This window comes from Alligator mississippiensis, chromosome 2 (assembly GCF_030867095.1).
Source record: "Alligator mississippiensis isolate rAllMis1 chromosome 2, rAllMis1, whole genome shotgun sequence".
In the NCBI taxonomy this organism is placed as follows: Eukaryota; Metazoa; Chordata; order Crocodylia; family Alligatoridae; genus Alligator; species Alligator mississippiensis.
In genome coordinates this window covers 70241803-70265852 of record NC_081825.1, presented here as the reverse complement: position 1 = coordinate 70265852, position 24050 = coordinate 70241803, and the positions used below count along the sequence as shown (strand labels likewise).

At 38.0% G+C, this 24050-nt stretch overlaps 1 protein-coding gene and 1 long non-coding RNA gene across 11 annotated transcripts in view; one reads left to right on the top strand and one right to left on the bottom strand.

The window, feature by feature from the left end:
• Positions 1 to 24050, bottom strand: part of SORBS2 (sorbin and SH3 domain containing 2) — a 278948-nt gene that overhangs the window by 2851 nt on the left and 252047 nt on the right. For 7 of the 10 annotated variants that reach the window (XM_059721824.1, XM_059721820.1, XM_059721818.1 and 4 more), the window contains 3 exons: positions 23753 to 23956; positions 5108 to 5157; positions 75 to 181 (listed from right to left, as the gene is read on the bottom strand). In XM_059721824.1, the coding sequence (XP_059577807.1) occupies positions 75 to 181; positions 5108 to 5157; positions 23753 to 23956 (361 nt within the window). The remainder of the gene's footprint in view (positions 1 to 74; positions 182 to 5107; positions 5158 to 23752; positions 23957 to 24050) is intronic. The other 3 variants (XM_059721819.1, XM_059721822.1, XM_059721821.1) reach the window with 3 other exon arrangements.
• The window catches only part of LOC132248558 (uncharacterized), a 132245-nt gene that overhangs the window by 89307 nt on the left and 18888 nt on the right, over positions 1 to 24050 (top strand). The window lies entirely within an intron of this gene.

Sequence of the window (24050 nt, the reverse complement as noted above, 5' to 3'; positions counted from 1 at the left end):
TGTAAGCAAATGGCAGTAAATGTTTTTGAAATATGCACCCCCCCTCCAAAAAAAGCAACCAAATTAAAACATACCCACAAACCATCCATCATCACACTTTTCCATCACATCAATGATATCTCCCTCTCTGAGCTCCAATTCATCTTCGTTCCTAGGAGTATAGTTATACAGAGCCTGAAACCTTAAACAGGACAAAGGCATGTGTTTTTAAAAATACGTTTTTTGCATCTGTACTAAATTAAAGGAGCTTAGTAAACATTTAGTTAAATGCTTAAGTAACAATATTGATAATGTAATTGAAAATAATGACTCTTTTGCCCACCTAAGGACTAGGTTTATACTGAAATAGTTTAGGTAAGAGATGACTCATGTGATGTTAAATAAGGACTAGATTCATAAAAGGGCCTTAGGCATGGCTAAGCTCAACTTCACTTTTAGGTGGATTGAAACCTAGTACAATTCACAGCCCCAAGTTAGGTTCTTTAGCTCTTTACACAATACATGGATAGAGTTAGGCAGCTAGACAAGGGAATTCACAACTGGCAGTAAATTGAGCAGGTAGCTGCCTAATGCCTATGTTAGTCAAGTAGGAAATGCCAAGGGAAAGGATGCAGATTAAGCCAGGGCTACCAAAGGTAATAAACACCTAACCCAGGTTAGAAAGTGGAGCCTATTATGTGTCTAAGCCAGGTCAGTCCTTTCCCGCAAAAGTGTGAGAGGAAAAGCAGTGGAACATCCTTTTTTACAAACTACTCAGTGGTTAAACTACTCACTTGGGATATGGAAGAACTAAGTTCCATGCCTTATTCTGCCCAAGGAGACAAGACCCTACATCTTCCCAGTGTGTGCCACAGCCACAAAGCTATAGGGTATGTTGGAGTGGGGCTCAGCCAACCACTTTTTTTTAAAAACTGTTCCACGCTTACATAAAATTAAAAAAAATGTCTTGGGGCAGAGAGAGAGATTGTTGTCTCTACTGTGTTATTGTTAGTGCACTGGTTGGAAATTTAAGGTGCATATTGCCTTAGGTGGTAGCCAAGTGGAGGTGTTGAAGATCTTGGTGGCACCTACATTTTGTATGTAAGTATTTAAGGGTTAAATTTCCAATGCAGTTTAGGAGTCTAACTTACACTGGAAACCATTGGGGCTGACTGACTCTCAAGTAAGTATCTATGTCATTTTTAAAACTGGAATTAGGCTATTAAATCATTAATGCAAATCTTTCCCATTTAGCATTTTTTTTGGCAAACTGACAGACTTTGCAGCAAATGTCATCTTGGTGGATGGATATGTACATGGGCTGACGGCCTCCAAGTAACTGCTGTTCTAATGGAACAGCAAGGTTTTAGAGTGTTTCTTTACGGAGAAGAGGAAATGTAAAGAGAGAGTATTTAGGGAAGAAGCTAGTTTTTAGGGTGGCGGAAGAAAGGGCAGAGGGCAATGATAAGAAAAAGGGAAAAGGTTCTTTATATAAGTTCCTGTATATAATGTATTGTTTCCACATTACAAGCCCCATCAGGATACTACTAGCCCCTCACTTGCCACTTTGGGACACACCATAGACCCCAGCCAATAGCTATAGCTGAGAGGATTAACACAAGGCCCCGTCCCTTCTGTTTGCTGAGCAGAAACAAGTAGCAGCCACCTTGGCTGCTGCGTGACATGTACAGTGTCTCCAGGAGTGCTCCTTTTCCTGTGAAGAAAATGATTTCCTTGCTTAAAACATGTACTGTAATTTTGGGGGGTTGATTTTTGGGGAAAAGTTGTGTGTTATATGCAGAATTAGTCTTAGGGGTGGGCAATGTAGGTGACCATCCAAGGTACTGTGGTTGGGAGGTGATATGTGCGCACACACAAACATGCTTACGCACACACCCCTGCTCATCTCCCCAACTAGTCAATGGTGCTGCTGCAGACAGATGCTGGTGGGTAGCATTTTGGGGCACTGCTTGGTGAGGAGGAGGAGCCACCTGCATCGCCCAGCCTGCCGTCCCATCTCCAGCTGCTGTTTAGAAGAAGCCAGGCCAGACAGTATGGGTGGTTCTGTCTCCCTGCCAGACTGTACCCCTGCCCATCTGCCTCTGCCTGCAGCAGTGCTACTGACTTGGGGGAGGGGGGCGGAAATACTGGGATGTTGGTGCCAAAATATAAGTTTGCCCAGGGTGCCATTTTCTGTAATGCTAGCTCTGGTTGTATTTGAGAAAAATATGGTAAATGGAAAGTGACTAGCCACCTGTAGTGCCTTACAGGGACACAGTAAATAGTACAGGGTCTGCAAATCTATTCCAGCTCTGAGGGAGAGGTTCTAGCCATAGTAACTAGTTTCCTACTGCAACTTTTTAAAGTACTTGCGAGTGAATTCAGTGATCAGGAATGTCAAGGTTTGAAACAGGGAAAGTGGGTGGGAACCTTATTAACTTCCACGTCTTGTGCTACCTCATTCTACTGGCAAAGTGTAGCATGTGAAATGAATAAATGGGAAAAGGAATGAGACTGTCAAACTCATTTTCTTTCATTGGCTGTCAGTGTTTGAGTCTAGCTTACTGGAAGTGAAAAAAATCATGTACAATTGCAATTAAGACTCAATTGTGCCTGTACAACTCTCTCCACAAAAGCTTGCATGTAACTACACCAGTTCAGTGATATCGCAGAAATAGAATCCATTCCTTCTTTAGTCCCCTCTCATTACAAGGAAGGACCCACACCAGTAGCGTATGATTACAGGTCTTTGCTGGATGAGTTCAGCTGTGCTGGTCAGCATAATGTGGGTTCTGCACCTTATATGCTTTGCCTATGTACAGATGGACAGAAAGAGTCATGATTGCCCACATAATTTGCTGATTTATAAGTGCTGTAGAAAAATTTTGGAGCCTACAGAACAATTTGTGTGTTGGATCAGGGTCTTCCTCATGCCTCATCTATCTTGTAGGTTGGAAGAAATTTTAAATACTCAGAGATAGAGCTGAGATTTCCTGCAAAGAGTCGCTTCAGGTTGCTCAAAATACTGTGTTGTGAGCTTGACCTTTAAAAGCTTTTAAAAAAAAAAAAGTTCATTTTTATATTTTAAAAATGATTTAGAAACAATCAGACCTTTGAATTCTGAAAATTTTGAAATAGAATGCTCATGTAATTGAAATGCTTCCCCCCCAGTGAGATTTCATTGAAATTAGCATAGTTTAGAGAAACATGGATTGTGATCAAAACAGTATTTTTCATTAAAAAAAATATATATATATATATATATATTTGAATAAACTAGTTCTGCATAACCTAAGCAAAATTCCTAGTGAATTCAATGGAAGATGTATCCAAATAAGGCATTGGAAACTGGGGAATTAATTATTTTGCTACTTGGGAATGAATGACTTCGTTTCTGTACCTAAATCAGTGCTAAAACCAACAGAATGTTGAAATAAAGATCTTCTTGAACCAGCTAAATTTTGGATGCAAGTAGTAAGTTTTTGCATCTCTTTTTCTGTGTGCACTGTCTCAAGCAAGATTTTTTGTTTTTAAGCTTTTCAGATTGTCAGTTGTAGCTCAAAATCTTATAAAGCTTGTTACACTGAAATAATAATGATAAACAAATGCCATGAGCATAAAATGAAAATATTTTAGGTGAAAGGAAATACGATCATTAGTTTGGTCAAATCTGCCTTCTTTTACAGGGTTCATTGTGATCTGTGCAGCAGTTAAGTGGCACTGCATAGTCCATCATTCATTTCCTTATTTCAGTATGGTAATACCATGCTGATGTTCCAGAAATGATTACATGTAGGTTTCAAAGGTAGAGGGGTCATTGATTCAAATCAACTCAAATAATACAAAATTGTTCCTTTTTACTGTTGTTTTATGTGATACGTAATTAAGATAATGAATGGATATTTTGTAGCCTGTATTTCATGATTGCCTAATTTTGCTATTATATGCCATTTTTCTAGCTATGGAAATTATCTGGATAAGAACTTTGTAATCAGAAAAAAAGACAATGAAAGGGAAATATGACTCTACTGAAATTCCACCTCCAAAATTATTTTTATTAAAAATAGACATTAAATCCTAGATGATACTAGAAATTTCAAACCAAATGTTTTTACTGCTTGGCTTTCATTCATTTAGGACAAATGTGAACAATAGCATCACTTATAGGACATATAGGAAAAAATCGGCCAGAGAGATTAGTGTTTGCAAAAGTAGGAATATAAACCTCAATCTGTTCATTGTTGTTAATTAGAATTTGGAAAACAGATACAGTTTTAGTGAGGTCAAAATCATTAGTACCTCCAAAAGCCAGTCCTCATTTGCATATAAAGTAACAAGTTTAGACTAAAAAAAAAATCTTGTAATCTTGATGTTGGGTAAAATGTCCTAAAGCACATAAGTGCCAATTTTCAAAACAATTTAAGCCTAGATTTTGAAAAGTGTATTTAAGTGCCCAAGTCCTAAACACATTTAGGATGCTTCATCTACAACTTGTCCCAAACCTCAGTGATGTTATAGAAAGATTACAGTAGGCTTTGCTTTTACCTTTGAAAATGGTATACTAAATTATACATATGCTTCTGAAAAATGTCACCCTTTAATTTGTGCATACAAAGTGCTCTGGTACAGTTTAATGTTGCATTCTTGTAGTCTACCTCACTCATTCTCATTCTGTTCTCTCATTATTCTAACTGCAAAGGTTATCTTGCCAAATCATTTCCAGAATTGCTTCTAAATATTTTCCCATACATTATTCAGGACCAAAGAAAGTAGACAGGCTGAATCTATTAGTTTTAATAATTGAATTCAATCTGCTTGAGATATCTAAAGGTGATAAAAGTAAAAAATGACTAGGAACTGTTTTAAAAAATTAATATCTATCTTAAGTGTAGAACATTAGAGAAATATAAGTTCTTGTATTTATTCTCATTTTTTAGGTGATACAGCTTCTTAGCTCATTTGTGGTTTTTCCATTAGGGAGTTTTCCTGGATATCTTCTCACAGAATATGGCTGTCTGCACTATCCTGCAATTCTATTAGGTAGATTATTGATTTCTTTTAAAGATATGCTTGCTACCTTTTCTTTAAGTACTAAATCTATGGTTTAGTAGACAAGAAGTATACTTACGGTTCCCCCCCACTGTGTATGTTTTCATGAGCAAACACAGGGCGCTGTGGCTGTAATGAAATGATTTGAAATGTAATAAAGATTTTATAAATATTAAATTAAGCTAGATTGGATACTGGTATGATGCATGATCTCTTGACATTTCATATTTGGGGTAGTAAAAATTTCCTTTTAAAAGGCAAAGAGCAAGCACTAGAATTTGCAAATCTGCAAGTTTAAGAATTAGACTGCTTTGAAGGATATACTGATAATTAAAAGAAACATTTTAAATTAATCCACAGTCTAATCTTTTCATGTTGAAGCAATAAGTCAGAGTTGAGCCCTTATTGCTTTTACAAATTGTACAAACAGAGCAGGAATGAAGATACCGCAAGACTCAAATGCAGCTGATGAATGTTGTACATTCTCTGCCGGAGGTGTGTTCTCAGACAAGCAGAAAAAAACCTCATGCTTAATGGCAGAGTGTCAGCATCCATTATGTTTTCTGTAGGCAAACAATCATTCTATGTACAAAATACACATATAAATATTAAATTGGCAGGCACACCATGCTATGCTGTGCTCTCAAGGAGGAGCAAACTCATGCAGACTGATAGGAAAAACCCCTGCAAAATTTATTTTTAAAGAATGCAACTACTTATGTCAACATACTATTTTACCTTAGAAAGGAAATATTGGCAGATATTTCAAGTGCAATGACCTCTGAGAAAGTGACCTTCCTTTTTAATTAACTACTATCAGCACCCACAATGAGAAACCTTAAGTTCCTAAAGAAGCCACAGCGTGTTTAGAAAACTGTGTTTATATGTATACCTACCTATCTATAGCACTAGTCAAATGCAGAATAGATGGGACAAAACTGCTCCTGGGAAAAGTAATGGACTTTGCTGTTTATTGGATGACTGGTTTTCCCTCATTAAAGGGAATAACAGTCTAGGAGAACTGTGGGAACCTTGTCTGGTCTTGGATACCTGAGTATCAAAAGGTAGTTTATGCTATGCTATCTACCATTATCAGTTAAATATGTTGTGGCCTTTCCTTGGTATTCGTGACCTGGACCATTTGTCTAAGCTTGTTTTTGCTTGGTTTGGACCATTTCTGTTCATTTTACTTTAGGTCACTCAGAATCTCCATTGAGCTACACTGGTGAAATTCAAATGATTGGTTCCTCTCTATAAACCCTTCTGGCTTAGGACCTGCTCCTCTCCTTAAACACCAAAGTGACAGTTGAAATCCTTCTTAAAATTGTCATGAACCCCACTATAATATGAGGTTTTTATGGCATGTCATGCTGGTTTTATTGTGTTTGTTAATTGAGATGGCATATGTAGTCTTGTTGAAAAGGCAATGTTATGCTGTATTAATCTACATTACTTTTATCACTGTATGGATTACATTATTCTGCCTGTGCATACTTTTCTAATTTTGGACATGGTTTAGTCAAAGGAACTGAGGGATGCATACTTAAGGAAAGAAAGTAGATGAAACTGCTAAGTATCTCTTGCCATTGCGTTAATAGAGCAAGAATTATTTTTGCTCCAAAACACAGGATGGGCACCCAAGACATTGCAGGTAATTGTGCAGTTAGTTGTGTAATACTTGTAATGCCGTAGAGGGGGCATAGGAGATGATCAGGGTCTTTTGATTATCTCAGGCTTTGGGACAGTCCAGGTCCCCAGCAGTCAGGATTAGCAGGATTAGCGGGAAGGGTGATCTCTGGAAATACTGACAGGACTCTGAGGGGCTAGATGGTAGCCAGATGAGAGGATAAGAATCTTATTTGTCTCTTTGTTCTGTCTTCAAACTATGTGGTCAGTTTTATGTATAAAAGATGTGAGTAATGAAACTGCAGTCTAACATTCTTGCAAACTACTTAAATGCACAAGTTTATTAAATAATATTCTGTCTAAATGGTGTGATTTATTCAAGAGGCCAACAAAATTTGATTGTTTTACGGGGCCTATCTTTTAATGAAGTGCAACAGAACAGCACGCCATACGTTTAAAGATATTCTGAGAATCGAAGTTACCAGGTTAGAGTGATTTCTTGTTCAGTTTTCACCAAATTACACAAAAAAGAGCTTTCTTTTGCTTCTCTCCATAGGACTGCTGGCTTTCAAAAGCACAGACAGCAAAGACTGTGCTCTAGGAGAAAGCATCTTTCTGGTGACCTAGTAGATACGGTGGCATCCTCTCTAATAATCAAGGATCAGTTAAAAAATAAAAATAAAAAAACAACAACCCCAAATTCACATTTTTCATGATTAAAATGAACTACTACTAATATATAGATACACACATAATGATGTTTCATTTTAATAACGGAAAAATGTGGATGTAGGGTTACTTTTTTTAAACCAAAAATTGGGGATTTTTAAATCTGAGAAAACCAGGATCCCTGCTAATAATATATAGAGTCAAGATTTCACTAGTGCCAACACAGAGCTCTTTTTCATATATGGGCAAGTCCCAACACGGGTATTGAGCACTGTGTTTGTCAATTCTGTGAGAGAATGCATGTAAAAAAATGTAAATACACACTTTCAGTTGCTATTCCCCAATACATGTGTAGCAGAAATATGAATTAGAAAGGAGTGGTTAGAAATCTTAGTTATAGAGACAAAATTGAAGTGCTCACAATGAAAGCTCTCCTCAATCTCACTTTGCTCCTTGAATACAGGAGGAACAAGCAGATGGAGCGTATTAAATTGTCTAAAGCTGCTGACTGATGATATTCAAGTGTCCCTTTGTGGAAGAGAGACCAGATACTTAAAAGGGGATTTACACAATGATATTTAAAGTTTACCTTCACAATAACCTAAAAAGCCTTTTATGTGGGGCTACTTATGTTTTATGTAGTCTATATTTTACACTCAACAGCTGTGTTAATCTATGACCAATATCACATTCAAAATTAACTGGGTCAAACTGAAGCATTTACCTGTATATACTGACATCTGCCCATTTAAAAAAAAATTAGTAGGAAAATAAATATTTTAACATTCTTTTCTTGCAGAACTTTCTTTAAGTCATGTCAAAATATTGAGAATAAACCCATAATCAGTTTCAAAATATGAACAGTCCTTTGGTTGCATGTATACTTTATAACTGATCTGCCATATTGGGAGAGCTAGGTTAGATTGTCTCCCAACCTTGGGAGACCAAGGTTTCTATCCACACAGTTCTTTAGAAGAGACTTTAATTTCTGAAAGTCCTGTCTCTATCTTGGACTGATTAAAAAGCAATTCCTTCCTTGCTTGCCTTTTCTCATACTCTGACCTATTTTTAAAGCCTAATCTCCACAGTTCCCATCATTATATCTGGATAGGACTGGAGAAAAATAGAGCCAGATGCAGGGTTTTGGAGGGAACAGTTTCATGGCACAATGCAAATTAGGCCTGCAATATTGTGGTAACACAGTTCCACTGGATCCAAGGCATGGATTCAATGAAACTCTGCTTGAATTCCTGGCAGACTGCCGGTGCTTCCAGGGGTTCCTGTCTTGAGGTAATACAATTGTGGGTCTACCTCAGAGCTGGGGACTCTGGAAGCTGTAAGTCTCCATATCTGGTGGTTAGGGCATTTTCTTGAAGAATAGGTGATAAGTTTTTGCATTTCCTTCAGGTATAAAGGGCCTATAACCCAGGTCTCCCACTTCTTGGGCAACTTTGCTAAATGCTAGGCTGATATGCAAATACTGTGTCCTTTCCATGCCCAAGAGTGATTGGAAAATGCTGTGCTGGATTGATAGTGAATTCAATGCTACTGTCAGGTAGGTGCTTCCCAGTGGAGTGAGCATTATGCATCCCCAAGTCGGAGGCCCAAGCTCTGAGGAAGAATTGAAGTTCATACACAGCTTTATGGCCCACCGTTTCCTATTGGCTGGATTGCCTCACTACTTTTTACACTAACGGCGGTAATGCAAATCATAAAATAAAACGTTTTCTGATCTCTGTTAACTACCCAAATCTTGCTCAGCTCTCAGGAATGGAAACAGGAGAGTTTACTGCGTAGACTGCTTACTAATTTGGGTTGCATTCAACCTTGTTCAGGACTTACGCTCTGCCAATTCTCCCTCAGATCTTTGTCTGTGATTTAAAAACCAATGCTGGGCCCCGACTCCTCTTTTTGAACCTCTACTAAGGGTTATCTTGTAACTTGTAATAACCTAACAAATGGCTGAAATGAGATATCATTTGTTTTGCAGCATGTATAATGCTAATTTTAAATGATAAAGCTAATTAGAAGTAATTTATGCTTAAAAATTAGCAATTCCTCAACGTAAAGAGGTCGAAACAACTAGTGAAACATCAAAATGCCACTTCGAGTTGGATAAGGATTTTTAACTCCATTTTGTACCTGCAGAAGCACAAAGCAAGACAAGCTCAAGCATATACCAGGCAGCATTAGAGTTGGAACCTAGGAGACCTGGTGTGACTAGGACTTGTAGACATTTAACATTCCTAACTTCCAGTCCATGGCTTAGTTAACAGAACTATGCTGCCTCCCAGTAAGAAAACCTTTGTTTCAAAACTACAGAGTCCCAGGTACACATTCAAAAATGTTGAAAACTGCACGCCTAATTTATATGTAAAGTTATTGCTGTTATGTTTAAATTGGGCATGTTTATGCTTGGGAATTTAGCATGCCAATTGGGTGCATAGTTGTGCTTGCATGGTTTTGGAAATTAGACTGGAAGTCCACATCAAGCTGTGTTTAGCATCTTTTTTAAGTTGCATATTATCATGCGACGCAACATAGGAATTGATTCTTCTAAAGTGGGAGTAGGAGGTATGCCTTAATCTGTTTCTCATCAAGCAATAGTAGAGGCTCCCTACTACTCAGTTTCTGGGCTGCCTGTGTTTTAAGCATCTCCATTCAATGACAGAGGAAGTGACAACTCTGGGACTTGCTCCTTCAGTGGGAAGCAGGAAGTCCAGCAGTGAAACATTACCCATTAGAAAAACCTGAATGCCTTTAGCAAAGAACACAAAAACCCAACCATCTGAAAGAGAGACCAACATAAAATCAAGCCCCCCTCTGCAAATCTATCCTGCAAACAATGATAAGTGATCTCAGACAAAGCATATCAAAGGCCAAGATACAGTAAAATATTTGGTCTTAACAAAAATGTACAACCTACAAACTGTGCTTTAATATAGAATGGTCTCTTGATTGAGAGCACCTAATATGAGCCAAATATGTACAAGCTCTAAATAATTTGACCTTTAGGTTAAACAAAATAAATGCAATAATGGATGGTTATGAAGAGGAAGGCTGAACAGAATGACAGTTTAGAATAGCTGCATTTGGAGAAATCATGGTTTCAAGTTAGTGCACACCACATTACTATAGCAACAAAATATTTTGAAAAGAACAGCAACAAAATATTTTGAAAAGAGCATGCATTAAAGAGAAAAAAACCAAAGCACTAGAACTCAGCATTACAAAAACTACAGTAAATGCAATGAATTCTAGTAGCCAAAACTCTAAAAAGTATCATTTAAATAAACTAGAAAATGCTTTGAAACAAGAGGAGCCATTTAGAAACTGAAAACCAGGCTGAATTGCATAAAAAACTTTGTCATTTTTGACACTTTTTATAACACCGGAAACACTGCAGAGATGCAAACACCAACAGAATGATAACAACATATTGCACACACAGACCTTCATACTGGTTTTGCTCAAACACTTCTGAAATTTGACAGTATCAGAAGGAGAACAAGCCTTGGCATATTGATAGTATTCAAACATATCTGATCAAAGCAAAGAACAGAGGGACTACACGCTAAGCTCCTTATGCTAGGGGATGCTGGCACCACACGCTGGGCATTGAGTACCATACCCTGTGTGAATGGCTGTGACCTCTGACAGGTGAGTTGCAGGACCTCTTAGTCATCACAGGGCTACGAGGAGGCTTACCCAAAATATTTATCTCTCTTTTTAAATCAGCCTGGAAAAACCGTAAACATTTTGTCAGTTCAGAGTTTAAGAACAAAGCTTGACAGGAGATTTCTGTTGCTTCATTCATGCATGCAAATAAGACATGCTAATTTTTAAATTAAAAACCTTTGTGTGTTACAGCACAAAGAATGAGGTGCTCTGTTAAGTTTATCACACTTTCACAGTTGCTATTGTATCCTTTCCAATGTTGCTTAGTTGTTCTGTCAGATGTACTGACATTTAGAGTTACAATTTGCAAGATTATTCACCCACAATCCATGTGGGGATAAAGAGCTTTCACTGCAAATTTACATGCTGAAGTATCTCAATTAATAATGTAGAAAGCTCAAAGGCACAGAATAGAAAGTTTAGCTACCTGGGAAATGCTAGCTACTGATACTGTATCTCTTTGGCATTGAACAGAAAACGCTATGCAGATCTGGCCTGTTTTTAAGTGCATATTCAAGTTGTTGGATAAAGGAAAAGTTTTCAGTTAACCTAGTACCTTTGTGAATAAACTCTCAAAGATAGACATTTGATAGAAATCAGAACTTGCCAGCGGAGAGGAACCTGAAGAAAATAAGAATTCTTTGTAGAAGAATGGTGGAGTGTTTTCATTTGAAACTGTGTTGTTCTTTGGACTCTGTGTCTGCAGTTAGAATGCTTTACATGTGCCCTGAGTGAAGAACAGGAATTGCCCAGAAACTGGAAGAATACTAACAAATCAATATATTCAATAAGGCCAATGAAAACTTCTAAATGGGGGTGCAGGAGACAGTGAAATTCCACAAGTTTTTCCTTTCTTGATGTTTGTTCTGAAGTCTTCCTTCAGAGACTAGGGTTTTCTTCACCATGGTAGAATTAAACACTTGACCACCAAAGGCCTATGCCTGTCAGGAGATTTGCTGGTGTGTGCCATGGCTGAATCAGTTTGTAACTGCACAGGCATCCCAGAAATGCAGGCACATACCTACAGTGGTTCAGGCTAAAAGCCGGGGAGTGCTAGAGCAGCCCTCCCTTCCCTTCCATAATGCTGAGTTAACAAGGGGTGTGGCCAGGTCCTGGCAGGATGCTCTGATTAGGGAGGGGTTTCCCCCCATCCATCACCCCCCTGCTGACCAGCCCAGCATGGAATTGATAACATAGTGTTTATTATCCCTAACTCAGTGTTTATCACCCCATTAAGAAAGCAACAGAGGGACATTACCAGCTACCTGTTGATTCTGCCTTTGTCCCGTTTGCCACAGCATGGACTGTAGCCAGTATATGGTCTGCTAGTTAATGCTGGGAGGTGTCTGTGTAAGGCAGAGGGGACGGGGCAAGTCCTGCTTAGCAGGGAGTGGGGAGGGGAGTGGGGCAGAGCAGGGTGAATCCAGGCAGATGCCTGCAGTCTCTGCTGAGCTCCAGCCAAGGAGCAGAGAGGAGGTCAGCTCTGCTGTGGAGCAGAGAGCCCCACCCAGCCCAGAGAACATACTGGGATGCTGGGGGAGTCTGGTTTAACTTAAACCAGCAAGGGGTCTGCGACAGACACTGCATAACTGATTTGGGTCAAACCAATTTAAGTCTGATATACTACATTCAACCAGATTTATCTCAGATCAGTTTCGGCCATTTTCAAACTGGTTTATGTGCACTTATCTGTTCTGTTACAGGTTTAAACCAGTTTCTGATTACTTAAACCAGTTTAAGTGTAATGTCTGTACCTAACCTCTCTGCAAGTTGGCTAAGCGATAGTGACTGACAGCATTAAACAGATGTTAAATCTTTTCTATGTTGAACACTTCCTCACTTGTTGTATTTTAGTTCTGAAAATGCTCCCTGTTTTTAACCATAATTATTTGTTATGAAACTTAGTTCTCTAACCCCCAGTACAGTTGCCTGTTCAGTATTAGGAATTAGGGCTGTGCAAAGCTTCGGTCGTTGATTCAATTTGCTGGAGATACAGACTGATTTGGTGGCTGAATCTCTGAATCTGAATCAAATCAGGAGACCCTTTAATCTCTCTGAATCAAATTGGAACCCTCCAAATTGATTCGGAAAGATTTGGCAATTCAAACATAGACACAGCTTGAAGTGTTTTTCTGCATACCTCAAGGTACCAGGTGACTTCTGAATGCTGTGATGGTTCACAGGAGCCAGATACATAATACTTGAATTTACAGTAATCTGTCTCTTATCTGGCAGTACATCTACCCACTTTTTGCTGCTAGACCCAGCACTGCCTGTTCAGGAGTGACAGGAAGTGGTGTATGGAGCTAGAAGCCCTGATCAAAACTCTTTCCATTGATTTCACTGGGGTTTGGATCAGGCTTTTAGTGATCACGTTTATGGAGGGAATTGCTTGCTAGACTTCAAAGACAATCTACAGCTAGAATAGGCAGAAAACAGGGACAGTCCAGCAAAAATGGAAAATTAAGAATTGTAGAAAAAATTGCATAACCAGAAATTGCCCTGTGAAAATATTCCTTTGATGAAATATTCCTTTGATGAAAATTTACGCTTCTAACCCTCCACCACATATAATGAATAGCAACAAAATGGGGAACAAGAGGATTTGAAGGGTCACCCAGAAAGTGTCAAAGACTACCTGCCAGTCAGTAAGGCTATCTGAATTTTTGATTGCTTTGCTCAAGAATAATTGAAAAGCCTCCATTTATAGACTGTGAGTACCCTGGCAATTATTTAGAATTACCAAACCAGAATATAATATAATTAGTTCACTCCTTCCTGCAAGATGCAGTGAATGTTTAAATATTATTAACCCCAAACAATGCCACTGCTATAACACTTCAACTCCTTTTAAAAGGCTGAAATGGATGGACCCCATTTCATGCTCTCAAAGTATTAAATCATGGCTATTTTTGACCAGAGGTAGGAAGGTATTTCTGAGAGCTGGATTCTTCATGGCAAACACCCAGCATGTTGTTCTTCTCTATTATATTGAGAGGAAGCAACATCAGTTTCTCTTCTAACTGAAACTGGTAGTTCATGTTGGGGAGAAAAGTGATCGTTCAGTATGAAATTATATGAACAATATGAAACTCATCTCTTTTTCCAATGAAAGGGATTAAAATGGAAGATTTTAAATCTTATATACAATCAATCCCTTGCTTGTTACACATTAATACATTATTTGTCAACTCAACTATTGTCACACGTATACACTTTTGATATTGTGCCATAATTTAGCTTGAGAACTTTGCTTCAACAGTCTCTCTGCTTGGCCAGCCCTTAGCATGTTTAATTATAATATTTTTTTTCTCTTTCTTCTTAAACCAAATGTAATGCTAATGAAAGTTAAACTGCTTTGGAGGCTGTGACTCTCTGTTTACCCACTAAACAGCTCAGAAGCAAGAGGCACCATTCCAGGCTTTGTGTGTCTGTGCTTCCTTGTCACAGAGCTGCATCTGTGACCTGGAAGGATGGCTAGGGAAGAGATGTAATTCACTCTACACATTTGCTCAGTCAGTAGGGACCAGGACCAATAGCACAAGTGCTAGAAATGGGTAACAAGAGCGCTAGTAGTTACTGAAGTCCCTTAGCGACTTGGCTGATGCTACACATTTCTTTAACAATATCTGGCAACAGCTTATTGACCTAGCAACCTAGCACCTGGTACAACCCCCACTAATGAACAGAAAGCCTCTGAATGAATTCAGTGACAGACAGATCAGATCTGGAGTCTAGAGATTAAAAAAAAATTCCCAATCCTATTATCTATCCCTCCCCAAACTATCCAGCCCTTTCATGATGGGGATGTTTAAATTTACATAGTTATTTAATTTGAAAAGACCTAACTGCTTATTGTGAGCTAACTACATGCTTATATTAGCATTAGTAACTGAGAAAATATACTTTAAATCATTAAAATAGAGCATTCTAAATATTAATCCTTCCACTTGTCATGCGTTCATAAAGACATGCAGCAATTCACAGCTGGCAGGTGCAGTTACCTTTAGTTTTGGTGAATTTATTTCTTGTCTGTATGAGAGTTTGGAAAGGAGAGGAGATGAGGAGGGAACTGCAGATTGGAAAGATGTGGACACAGACTGAGAGGCTGATGCTTTGGCAGAGTGAAATGGAGGACTAGAAGGAAGGTGTAAAGGAGAAGCAGAAGACCCTTGTGTCCCCGAAGAAAGTGGGGCTGGCTTAAACATTTAAAGAAAACAAGTAGTCATGCAGTGTACCCATCAGTGAAAGACATATAGTGCAAGAGAGTAGTGATACACCACTAATTAGCAAAGGCAGAAAGACCCCTCTGACTGCTCTTCTCAGTATAATGCTGCCTTGGTTACAAGTCAGTAAATCTAACATTCTGGCACGAAATCTTGTATCAACGGTGGGTTTACCATTGGCTTCCATGACACTGCGATTTAGTCTTGAAAGCATCTTCTATTTATTTCTCACTACACCTTTGCCTTTAGACTTCCTAATTAAGAAATATGAATCTGGGCAAGATTGAAGTAAATACCTTGTATTTTCATAATTCTGCCCTTGAGGACCACCAGTGATTATGCAAGGCAATTGAAGTTGAAAGTGCTTAGCATCTCTGACAAGTGCTTAGCTTCTTGTGGGATCCCACCCTATGTGAAGTTTGTTAACTTAAAAAAACAATCCTTCAAATGTAGTATTTATAAGGGACTTTGCCAAGTAAAATTAAGTCCAAATGTTACAAAGTCAAGCTTTTACCATAACTAAAGGCCTAGACAACGCATGACACATTTAACGCTGCTTTAATTAGTTGTTGCACTGGTGTACAAAAAAATAGTAGTTACGCAACATATAATCTCACTCTAGTATCTGATGTTGAACTGGCCTGGGAAAAATCATGGTACCTCTGACAACAGACACTTAAATAAGTATGAAAATATCTGGGTCTCAACATCGGGGTTTAAACGACAATTCCCAAATGGTTTGTCTTGCTGACTACAGGTGTAAGGTACACTGAGAAGTAATACATGCACATGGACCCTTTTGTGACCCCTTTGGCCCTATGGGTTTATTGTTTGTCCCTCTCAGCATTGCCCCCTCTGCACGCCCTCCCTTCCCTGTCTTTTGAATTTAGATCACTCTATTTGATAGCCTGATCTGTGCATGTCCTTTCATAACATCTGATGAAGTGAACTCTTGCTTAAAAAAGCTTGTGAATCTCTCCTCTGTCTTTCTGCCTGACTTCAGACTGATTTTTACACATCCTTTCATAGCATTTGATGATATACACTTTTGTTCATGACAGCTTGTGCACACGCATCATATTTAGTTATCCTATAAAGGTGCATACCTACCCTGTCGTCTTCAGGCTAACTCAGCTAACTGCTTCTCTCTACTGGTGCAGGTGTTGTGTACTTGCGGCTTATTTTAGAGTAGCTGTTTGCTTACAGAAAACAAACTATTATCTGCTCCTCTAGCGTCAAGGCACTGGAACTATGCCTACAACATGCAGCTACCCCCAAAAGAGCTGGTGGTTTGAGCCTGTTCACTTCAAATCCTGGTGCGATTTAAATCAGTGTAAATGTGTCATGTCTGGGCCCTAAGAGTATTCATTTGCTGAAAACAGAATAAAAATATTTGTTCATAATTAAACATACCCACAAAGTTGAAATCCAAAAACTCCACCGTGAATATAAAACTAAATATAAATATAATTAAAACAGAATCCCCTGATTTTTCCTTTTGCAGGTCAAGATATAAAGTGAATAAAAAAAGTGAATAAAGAGGATAAATAGTTCCAAACTAGATTGAAAAAATCCCCAACTTTTAACGAAATAAGCGTTCTAGTATCGTAAAGAGAGGAATGATTGTTAACACCATAATTTTTATATTGGCAATGTGCCTTCAAATAGCTACAACATAGCTTAGTCCCAGGGTTGGTGCAGTTTTTAAACCATGAGAGCAAGTTTAGAGGTCTGCAAAGACCTTCCAATAATTCTGTCTTGTTGAATAATTCTGTCTTGCTTCTGTTTATGATTATGCATAATAATTAGCACATATTATGCTAATTATTCAATTTATAGCACCTTTAACTGCTTGTACTGTCTGGCCAAACAAATTTTATGAAGGGAAAAAATCAGTTTCTAAAATGTTGCCTAGAAAGGCTGACAAGGAATTTTATATAATTTCTCAGTAGTATGAATTGATTTAGAGACGTATTGTGGTATGTACCTGTTGGTTTGCATTAGGGGTAATACAGGGTGGTGCTGGCACAGAGAAAACTCTGGAAAGGCTCTTTTCCTCAGGAAGCATGTGTACAGTAGCCAAACCTAATCTGGTCCCTCATTATTAGTCATGTTCTTATGACCCTAATTAAACTATTACTAATCTAACTGGCCAAGTGACAAACAATAGTTGTAAATTGTAGACTCTGTGGCTGCTTATACATGTGTGCATTGGCGTTCAACGGGAACACACTGGAGCAGACTCGATTAATTGAGTCTGCTCTGTGTTCTAATTAAAACGCGTGGGGACTTAATACATGTGATGTTGCTGCAATTCTGTAGCATTCTAAAATGGCTGCAGGGTGCTTTAAGTGCCCCACAGCCATTTTTGAACATGCAGGGGCTTAATACACGTGACAGTGAGGTGTTTTAATTAGAGTAGCTGTCCAGGAACTGCTCTAATTAATTCGCCCCAACTCCCTCCACCCCACCTCTGAGCATGTGTATAGGCAGCCTCTGAGAAGAATGCTGATAGCACTGTGTTTTAGGGCTCCAATGCTGCCAAGTAATTCAAAGGGCAGTGAAACTTGGCCAGTGAAAAGCCTATATGTTCTACCTGTTGGGTCAGAACTGTTGTGATGGCAATTAACTAGCAGAGAAGGGCAAATAGGAGGAAAAAAGGGCACCTTGTAACTTTCAATGACCTTTCCTTCTATTTAAAAAAGACAAGAGATATTAGAGAAGAGTGAGAATTTATGCTCTAATACTGGTACCTTTTCCATTGTTAAGAATATAAGTTTTTAAAAATAATACAAGATAATTAGAACACTGTGGGTGCATCTACACATTCATTAATGTGCCTTAGATACTGCACATTTAGTTTAGTACTCACTTAAAGTATAACTAAATGTACAATACCTAGAGTTACTGTGCAGCAGCACTGGCGTCTGATTATTTAGGGATGCTTACTGCGTATTAGTCTAATAACACTGCACAGTGGGCTATTAACATGGTTTGTGCTGTGACATGCACAGTATTATTATGCTAATGTGCCGTAAGTGTCTCATGTAGACGCGCCCACTGTGTACGTGTATATATACACAAAATATATTATGAAAGACTAATTATAGTGGGAACTTAAATGCAAAAGCAAAAGACATTGGTATACCTCTTTATTGATATTCGGTGAAATGTATTCTTCATAATGTATTGGAGTTGCTCGTTTAATTGTTACTGTAGAATTTAAACTATCATGTCTCGGGTCCTCCACTATATGCAGTCTTGATACTTGTCCTGCTACATCAGGGGCATACCTGTAGAAACCTGAATCTTGAAATTTTGTCTGACTCCTTTGGATTATTGACAGGAGCTCTTCACAGATTTCCTCTTCCTGTTCATCAACTGCAGCTAGCATTCTAGGTAAGGAGTCAACTTTAGGCATCTCAGAGACAGCAAAAGTAGTGCCCAGGATTCCACATATTTTTGTAGAATCTGATACATTTCTGTTTTCTCTGACAGCTGGAGATCCAATCATCTCTTTCAAATCTTTATATTTCTTTTCATCCAGCTTGATACCATTTGTAATAGGCTTATTCAATTTGTCATAAGATTGGGTTGCTAAAGGAAGTGATACAGAGGTAGATGTAGGAAAGGGCTGAGGAAGGGATTCAGGAGAACTGAGAGAGACCTCTGCTGATGTAACTGGAAAAATGTGACTGTTCGTAAGTTGGCATATGGTATTACCTGGGGGCTTTGCTACAGACTGAGAAGCTGATAATGCCAAAGAGCTGAGTTCTTCTAAGTCATAAATAAAGTTGTCAGGAAAAGGTGGAGGAGTTGGGACAGATATGCTTGAAGGTAGAAAACCAACAGTCAGTGAGAGCAATTCATTAGTGACAGCCTGAAGATTCTCTTTAGTAGAGTCTGACCAAGGAGAGGAACAACACTTGGGAAGTGGGGATGATGCTTTGGAAGGCAACTTTAGAAATAAGAAAAAAAGGAAATTAAAAGAAAAAATGAAAATGACATTGGACTAAAATATAAGTGATTAAAGTAGTTCTCTACCATCTTCTGGCTTATAGGATACTATTTCAATATGCACAAATGTCTGAAATCATTAGTACATGAATCAGAGTAGTAGAAAAGACATTTGAAAAATGAAACTGTATCAGGTTCTGGCCTGGGGCTTAAATGTCAAACATCAAGACATATCTGAATCACTGAGTTTTTGAAGGGAGTTAAAATTTGATTCACTAGAGTTATGTTATTTACTGCTCTATGTTAGTAAGCCTGTCACAAGTTGTTCAATCATACGATCAAGATTGCTGTCATTCTTTCAAACTGTAACTATTATTTTGAGAACAGAGGTACTGCTGGAAGCACCTACCTCATTTTAGGTGCCATTAAATACTAACAGAAATAAAATAAACTGGACGATGTCTAATTGTAATATGATCACTATTTTCTGTACTTTTCTGTGAGATGATCTTATAGAAACATCTTAAATACATTGCATACTTTTATTAAGGCATCAGTAGCTACACAGTGCATTTTTATTTAAAAAAAATGTCATTTTGAACAAGAAGATTGCATTTTGCATAAAGATACATAACACTCAAATCTGACTGAATGTAGACTTTTAAAATGATAACAGCACAGTACAAAACAATATATCTTGAATAACAGTACATATTATTGATTGAAGTATCCTTCTGGTAAAATAAATGTCCTTTTGTAAGAATGACAGACTTGAGAGTCAAACATACACCGCATCTGTAGATATCCATTGCTTCAGTAAATACTGAAAATGTATTTGTGTGACTATTAATCCTCCAAATTTAATTTGAATTAAAAAAATTTTGATTTCATTGTTAAAATCATCAAAACAATTCTAGACTGCATCTCTTTGCATGTTTTAGGCTATCAGCTACTTTGCATTTTAAGTAGTATTGTAGAAATAGAAAAAGGTTAAATTTCTGAATATCATAGCATGGACAGAAGAGGAAAAAATACTTACCTTGTATTGAAGTTCTTAAGGTAGATAGTTTTATTTTGGAGAAGTTAGACAACCTTTAGTAAGGACTTCCTGATACCAAACTCTCTTGCCAAATTTAACAGAGTTTTGAATACCTTCTTGTTACTACGTGTGAGGGAGATTGACTTCAGAAGTTTTAGTGCAGTGTTAATTTTTCACGTATGGGAGTGCAGCCATTGCTGCAGAAATTCTCTTTGTCACATGAAACGTCATGGATTTTTTTTTCTTTTAGAAAGCAGATATCCACTAATATGCATGTCTGTTGACACCTGTTCTAGGTTCTGACTCTAGGGCCTGACTTTCCACATTGTCATAGTTGTATGCTGCTTTTATTCAGAGGTATCTACACTGACATCATCATAAATATTGGTGTAATGGAGTGGAAAATAAGGCCCATGAGCTCTTACTATTATGTCAAAAAACTTATTTAATTTCTCCAGAAACCTGGCATTCTCTGTTTCTCTATATCTTCAGAAATTTAGCCAATTCTGGTTACTGCTTCTCTTTTATGGAGTGAGAAGGAAGAAAAAAAAAACTTATGGCATCTTGTATCTGTCTAATCAAAGAGGCAGATGCTTAACTGATCTAAATCATCGTAGTTTCATTGGTGGTGTTATGATAATTTACACAAATTGAGAATCTATCCTGTGGCATTTTTAGTTTTCTAAAGTAACCAAGAAAATTTGGGCTATCCAGTGAGTTATCTAGAGAAATATAAAGGACTTTCTATATTCTTTTTGCAGCTTCTGGAGACGGAGAATCTCCTACACTTCTTTCAGATTCATTCTCTTTCTCCAGGTTTTTAGCTTTTCAGTAATGGAGACTGTGAAATACCTAAATGTTAAAGAACCCCTGAGTGATTTTAACTTGAGAGTGAGTTCCCTATATGTTTTGAAGCAACAGCCCAGGTCTCAGTGGAATAATCAGAATTGTAGCCATAAGGCTATGTAATACAGAGTTGAACCAATGGGGAGTGTAGGATGGCAAGCTACTGTTGAACTTGCTGTTTAGGGGTGTGCAAAGCTTCAGTCTACAATTCAATTCGGAGAAGATTCAGAGGCCGAATCACGGAATCTGAATCGGATCAGGAGAAGAAAAAAACCCCTCCAAATTGATTCAGAAAAGATTTGGAGATTAAGAAGGCAGTCTTTCAGGGGAACAGAAACTGAGAAGAGGGAGGAAAAGCAGGGTGGGGAAAGACTGACATCTGTAGCTGGGCAGTGACTCTGATCTTTCCCTGAGTCCTCTTCCAACCACAGTGCTGTGGGGGAGGGACGTAGAAACAGCACATAAGCCTTTGTCTGCAGCCTTTCTGTGCCTTTTGTGAACTGTTTCTGCCTGAGCAACAGCATCTGAAAGGAACTGGACTGGCTTGGCTTCCTACCTAGTCAGTCTCCTGATATTTTTTGTTTTTGGAAAGGATTGGATATAGCTTACTTACTAGAATCCCTCTACTTATCCCTATCCAATCCATTTCTTTCAATTTATATTTGTTCTTGTTTTCCCCCCCCCCCCACTTCTTAAAAAGAAAGCTGTGTTTTCCTTGGCAGTGAAACCCCTGCACCTTTCTCCTTGAAACTTGGCAGCCCTCAAGGCCTCAGAAGGGGCTACCATCCCTGCTATTTTCATCCAAATCTGCCTTAACACACACACACACACACACGGCACAAGCTTAGCTTTTAGCCATTTGAGGTACAGTTTCCCAGAAACCCCTGCCCCTATCTCCTTGGAACTTTGCATGCTTTGTGCCCTCAGAAGGGGCTACCATCCCAGAAATTTTTATCCAAATCAGTCAAAAAATGACAGTTTTAGGTATTTCAGTGATTCCCCAGTATAGTCTATGACCAAATCTCCGAATTTCCCCGAATCAGCACTGAATCTTCCTAAGTTGATTCGGCCGAATCAATTTGGGACAGTGATCTGAATCTCCAAATTAAATCACTGTCCTCCGAATTGGCTGAATCTGAATTGAATACTTCCCTATTCGCACAGGCTTATCGCTGTTACTTCTTTCCCAAAATTCTTATTGGGTGGTAAATCTAACAGCTGACATCCTTTTGTGTACATGTTTGAAGGGCAGGAAACATCTGTTCCAGTGAACCTTGCATTTGATGCTATCATCCTTAGGCACAAAACTGAAGTCACAGTTACCCACCAAGGATACCTTTTGGCAAAAGTTAGAATTATTTAAACACAGAAGTGAAACTTTTATATTTCAACCTGCTAAATTAGCACCAACATGTGAATAATTATACAGTATTACAAATAGAAATGAGGTAAAATGTTATTCTGATAACAGTGAAACAAATAGAGACCACAACTAAACAAAGTTTATAGACTACATACATACATAAACAGAACATGCTAAAGAGATAAGATAGGAAAAAATGAAAATTTTAATTTTTCTCTCCCCTTGACATTCAGAAGTTTTAGGCTGGTAACTCTCATTAATGCTAACTGAAGTCGCAGAGAAAAATCTCCTTGTACCTGTCATTATTTAAAAAGCTCCATACCCAGCAAATCTTTGAGAGGGTTATTATATTAGCTATCAGCTTGATCAGAATGAGCTCAACACCAAAAAGATAGAATCACCTGAAGTAGAAATCACCTTTCTCTCACCAACATGATTTGTGCTGGCTGTATAGACTAGGAAGGAAAGGGGTTCAAGACACTTCTGAAACATTTGAGTGTGCTCCATTAAATATGATAAACTGTAAAGAACGCCATTTCAGGTGGTAGCCATATATAGATCTGAACCTAAACTGTTCTGTAACTTGACAACATCTGCATACTTATAGCATTATATAAATGCTATTATGTTGCACTATCATCTTGGGGAGTGCACACTTTGAAGAGGGTTTCCTTTCAGGAGTGCAGGTGGCAGAAAAAAGGAAAGCCACAGAAGAACTTATTGGCTATTGCATGACCTAATGCATCTTTGTAAGCAAGGATGGACTAAGAAAGCACAAGGCCAGTTATGTCCCTGTGGAAACAACTCTTTTAGAACTCTTCTGGGCTTCATCAGGACAAGATGTTCATGTTCCAATGTGAAAGTTAACTGAACATAACCCTTAATGTTTAAATCCTGTTCAATATTGCTGAACAAGTATTATCGTGGTGGGCTTGACTGTCAGTCCAACTCTTTTCCTGTCTCTGCCCATGATATAATAGCCAATAAAAAAAGAACAGGAATTTATGAAGGGTATTTATGCTATTATTGGAAATGAAACTTATATGTGTTTTTTATGCTTTTAATTTTATTACTATAGTGAAAGCAAGAGAGTCTTAAATGCCACAGCGTATAGTAAAATATCTATAAATGAAAGTTAATGCAATGAAAATTCAGTGACACTGCTTTATATCGTCAGGAAAAAAAGATTTAAGATGATTTTTTTTTTTTTTTTACTTTTTAACCGTGCAGATTAAACTCTTTACTGATGATCTTACCAAAGACTTACAAGATTGTATTAAGTAATATTTTCTAGATATGGTGGGGAAAAATCTTTCTTACCTTAGTTGAACTTAAATGGTGTACTCTGTCACTAGAATAGCTTTGGGGTATTGGAGGATCAGGGTAGTCATCAACACCTTTCAAGGCATTCTTTTTGATGACTTCTACATAGGAAACAGGGAAGATGCCTTGTCTGTTGGTTCCTGGTATTTTACCTTCATACCAGTTTTGATCAACTCGTTTAAGAAGAATTACTCTGTCTCCCTGTAATGCATTATGAAAATTCATTATCAGTGAACAAGGGATAACTTTATTTTGAATATTTTAGTAACTCAGAACATGGCAATATTTTCACCTG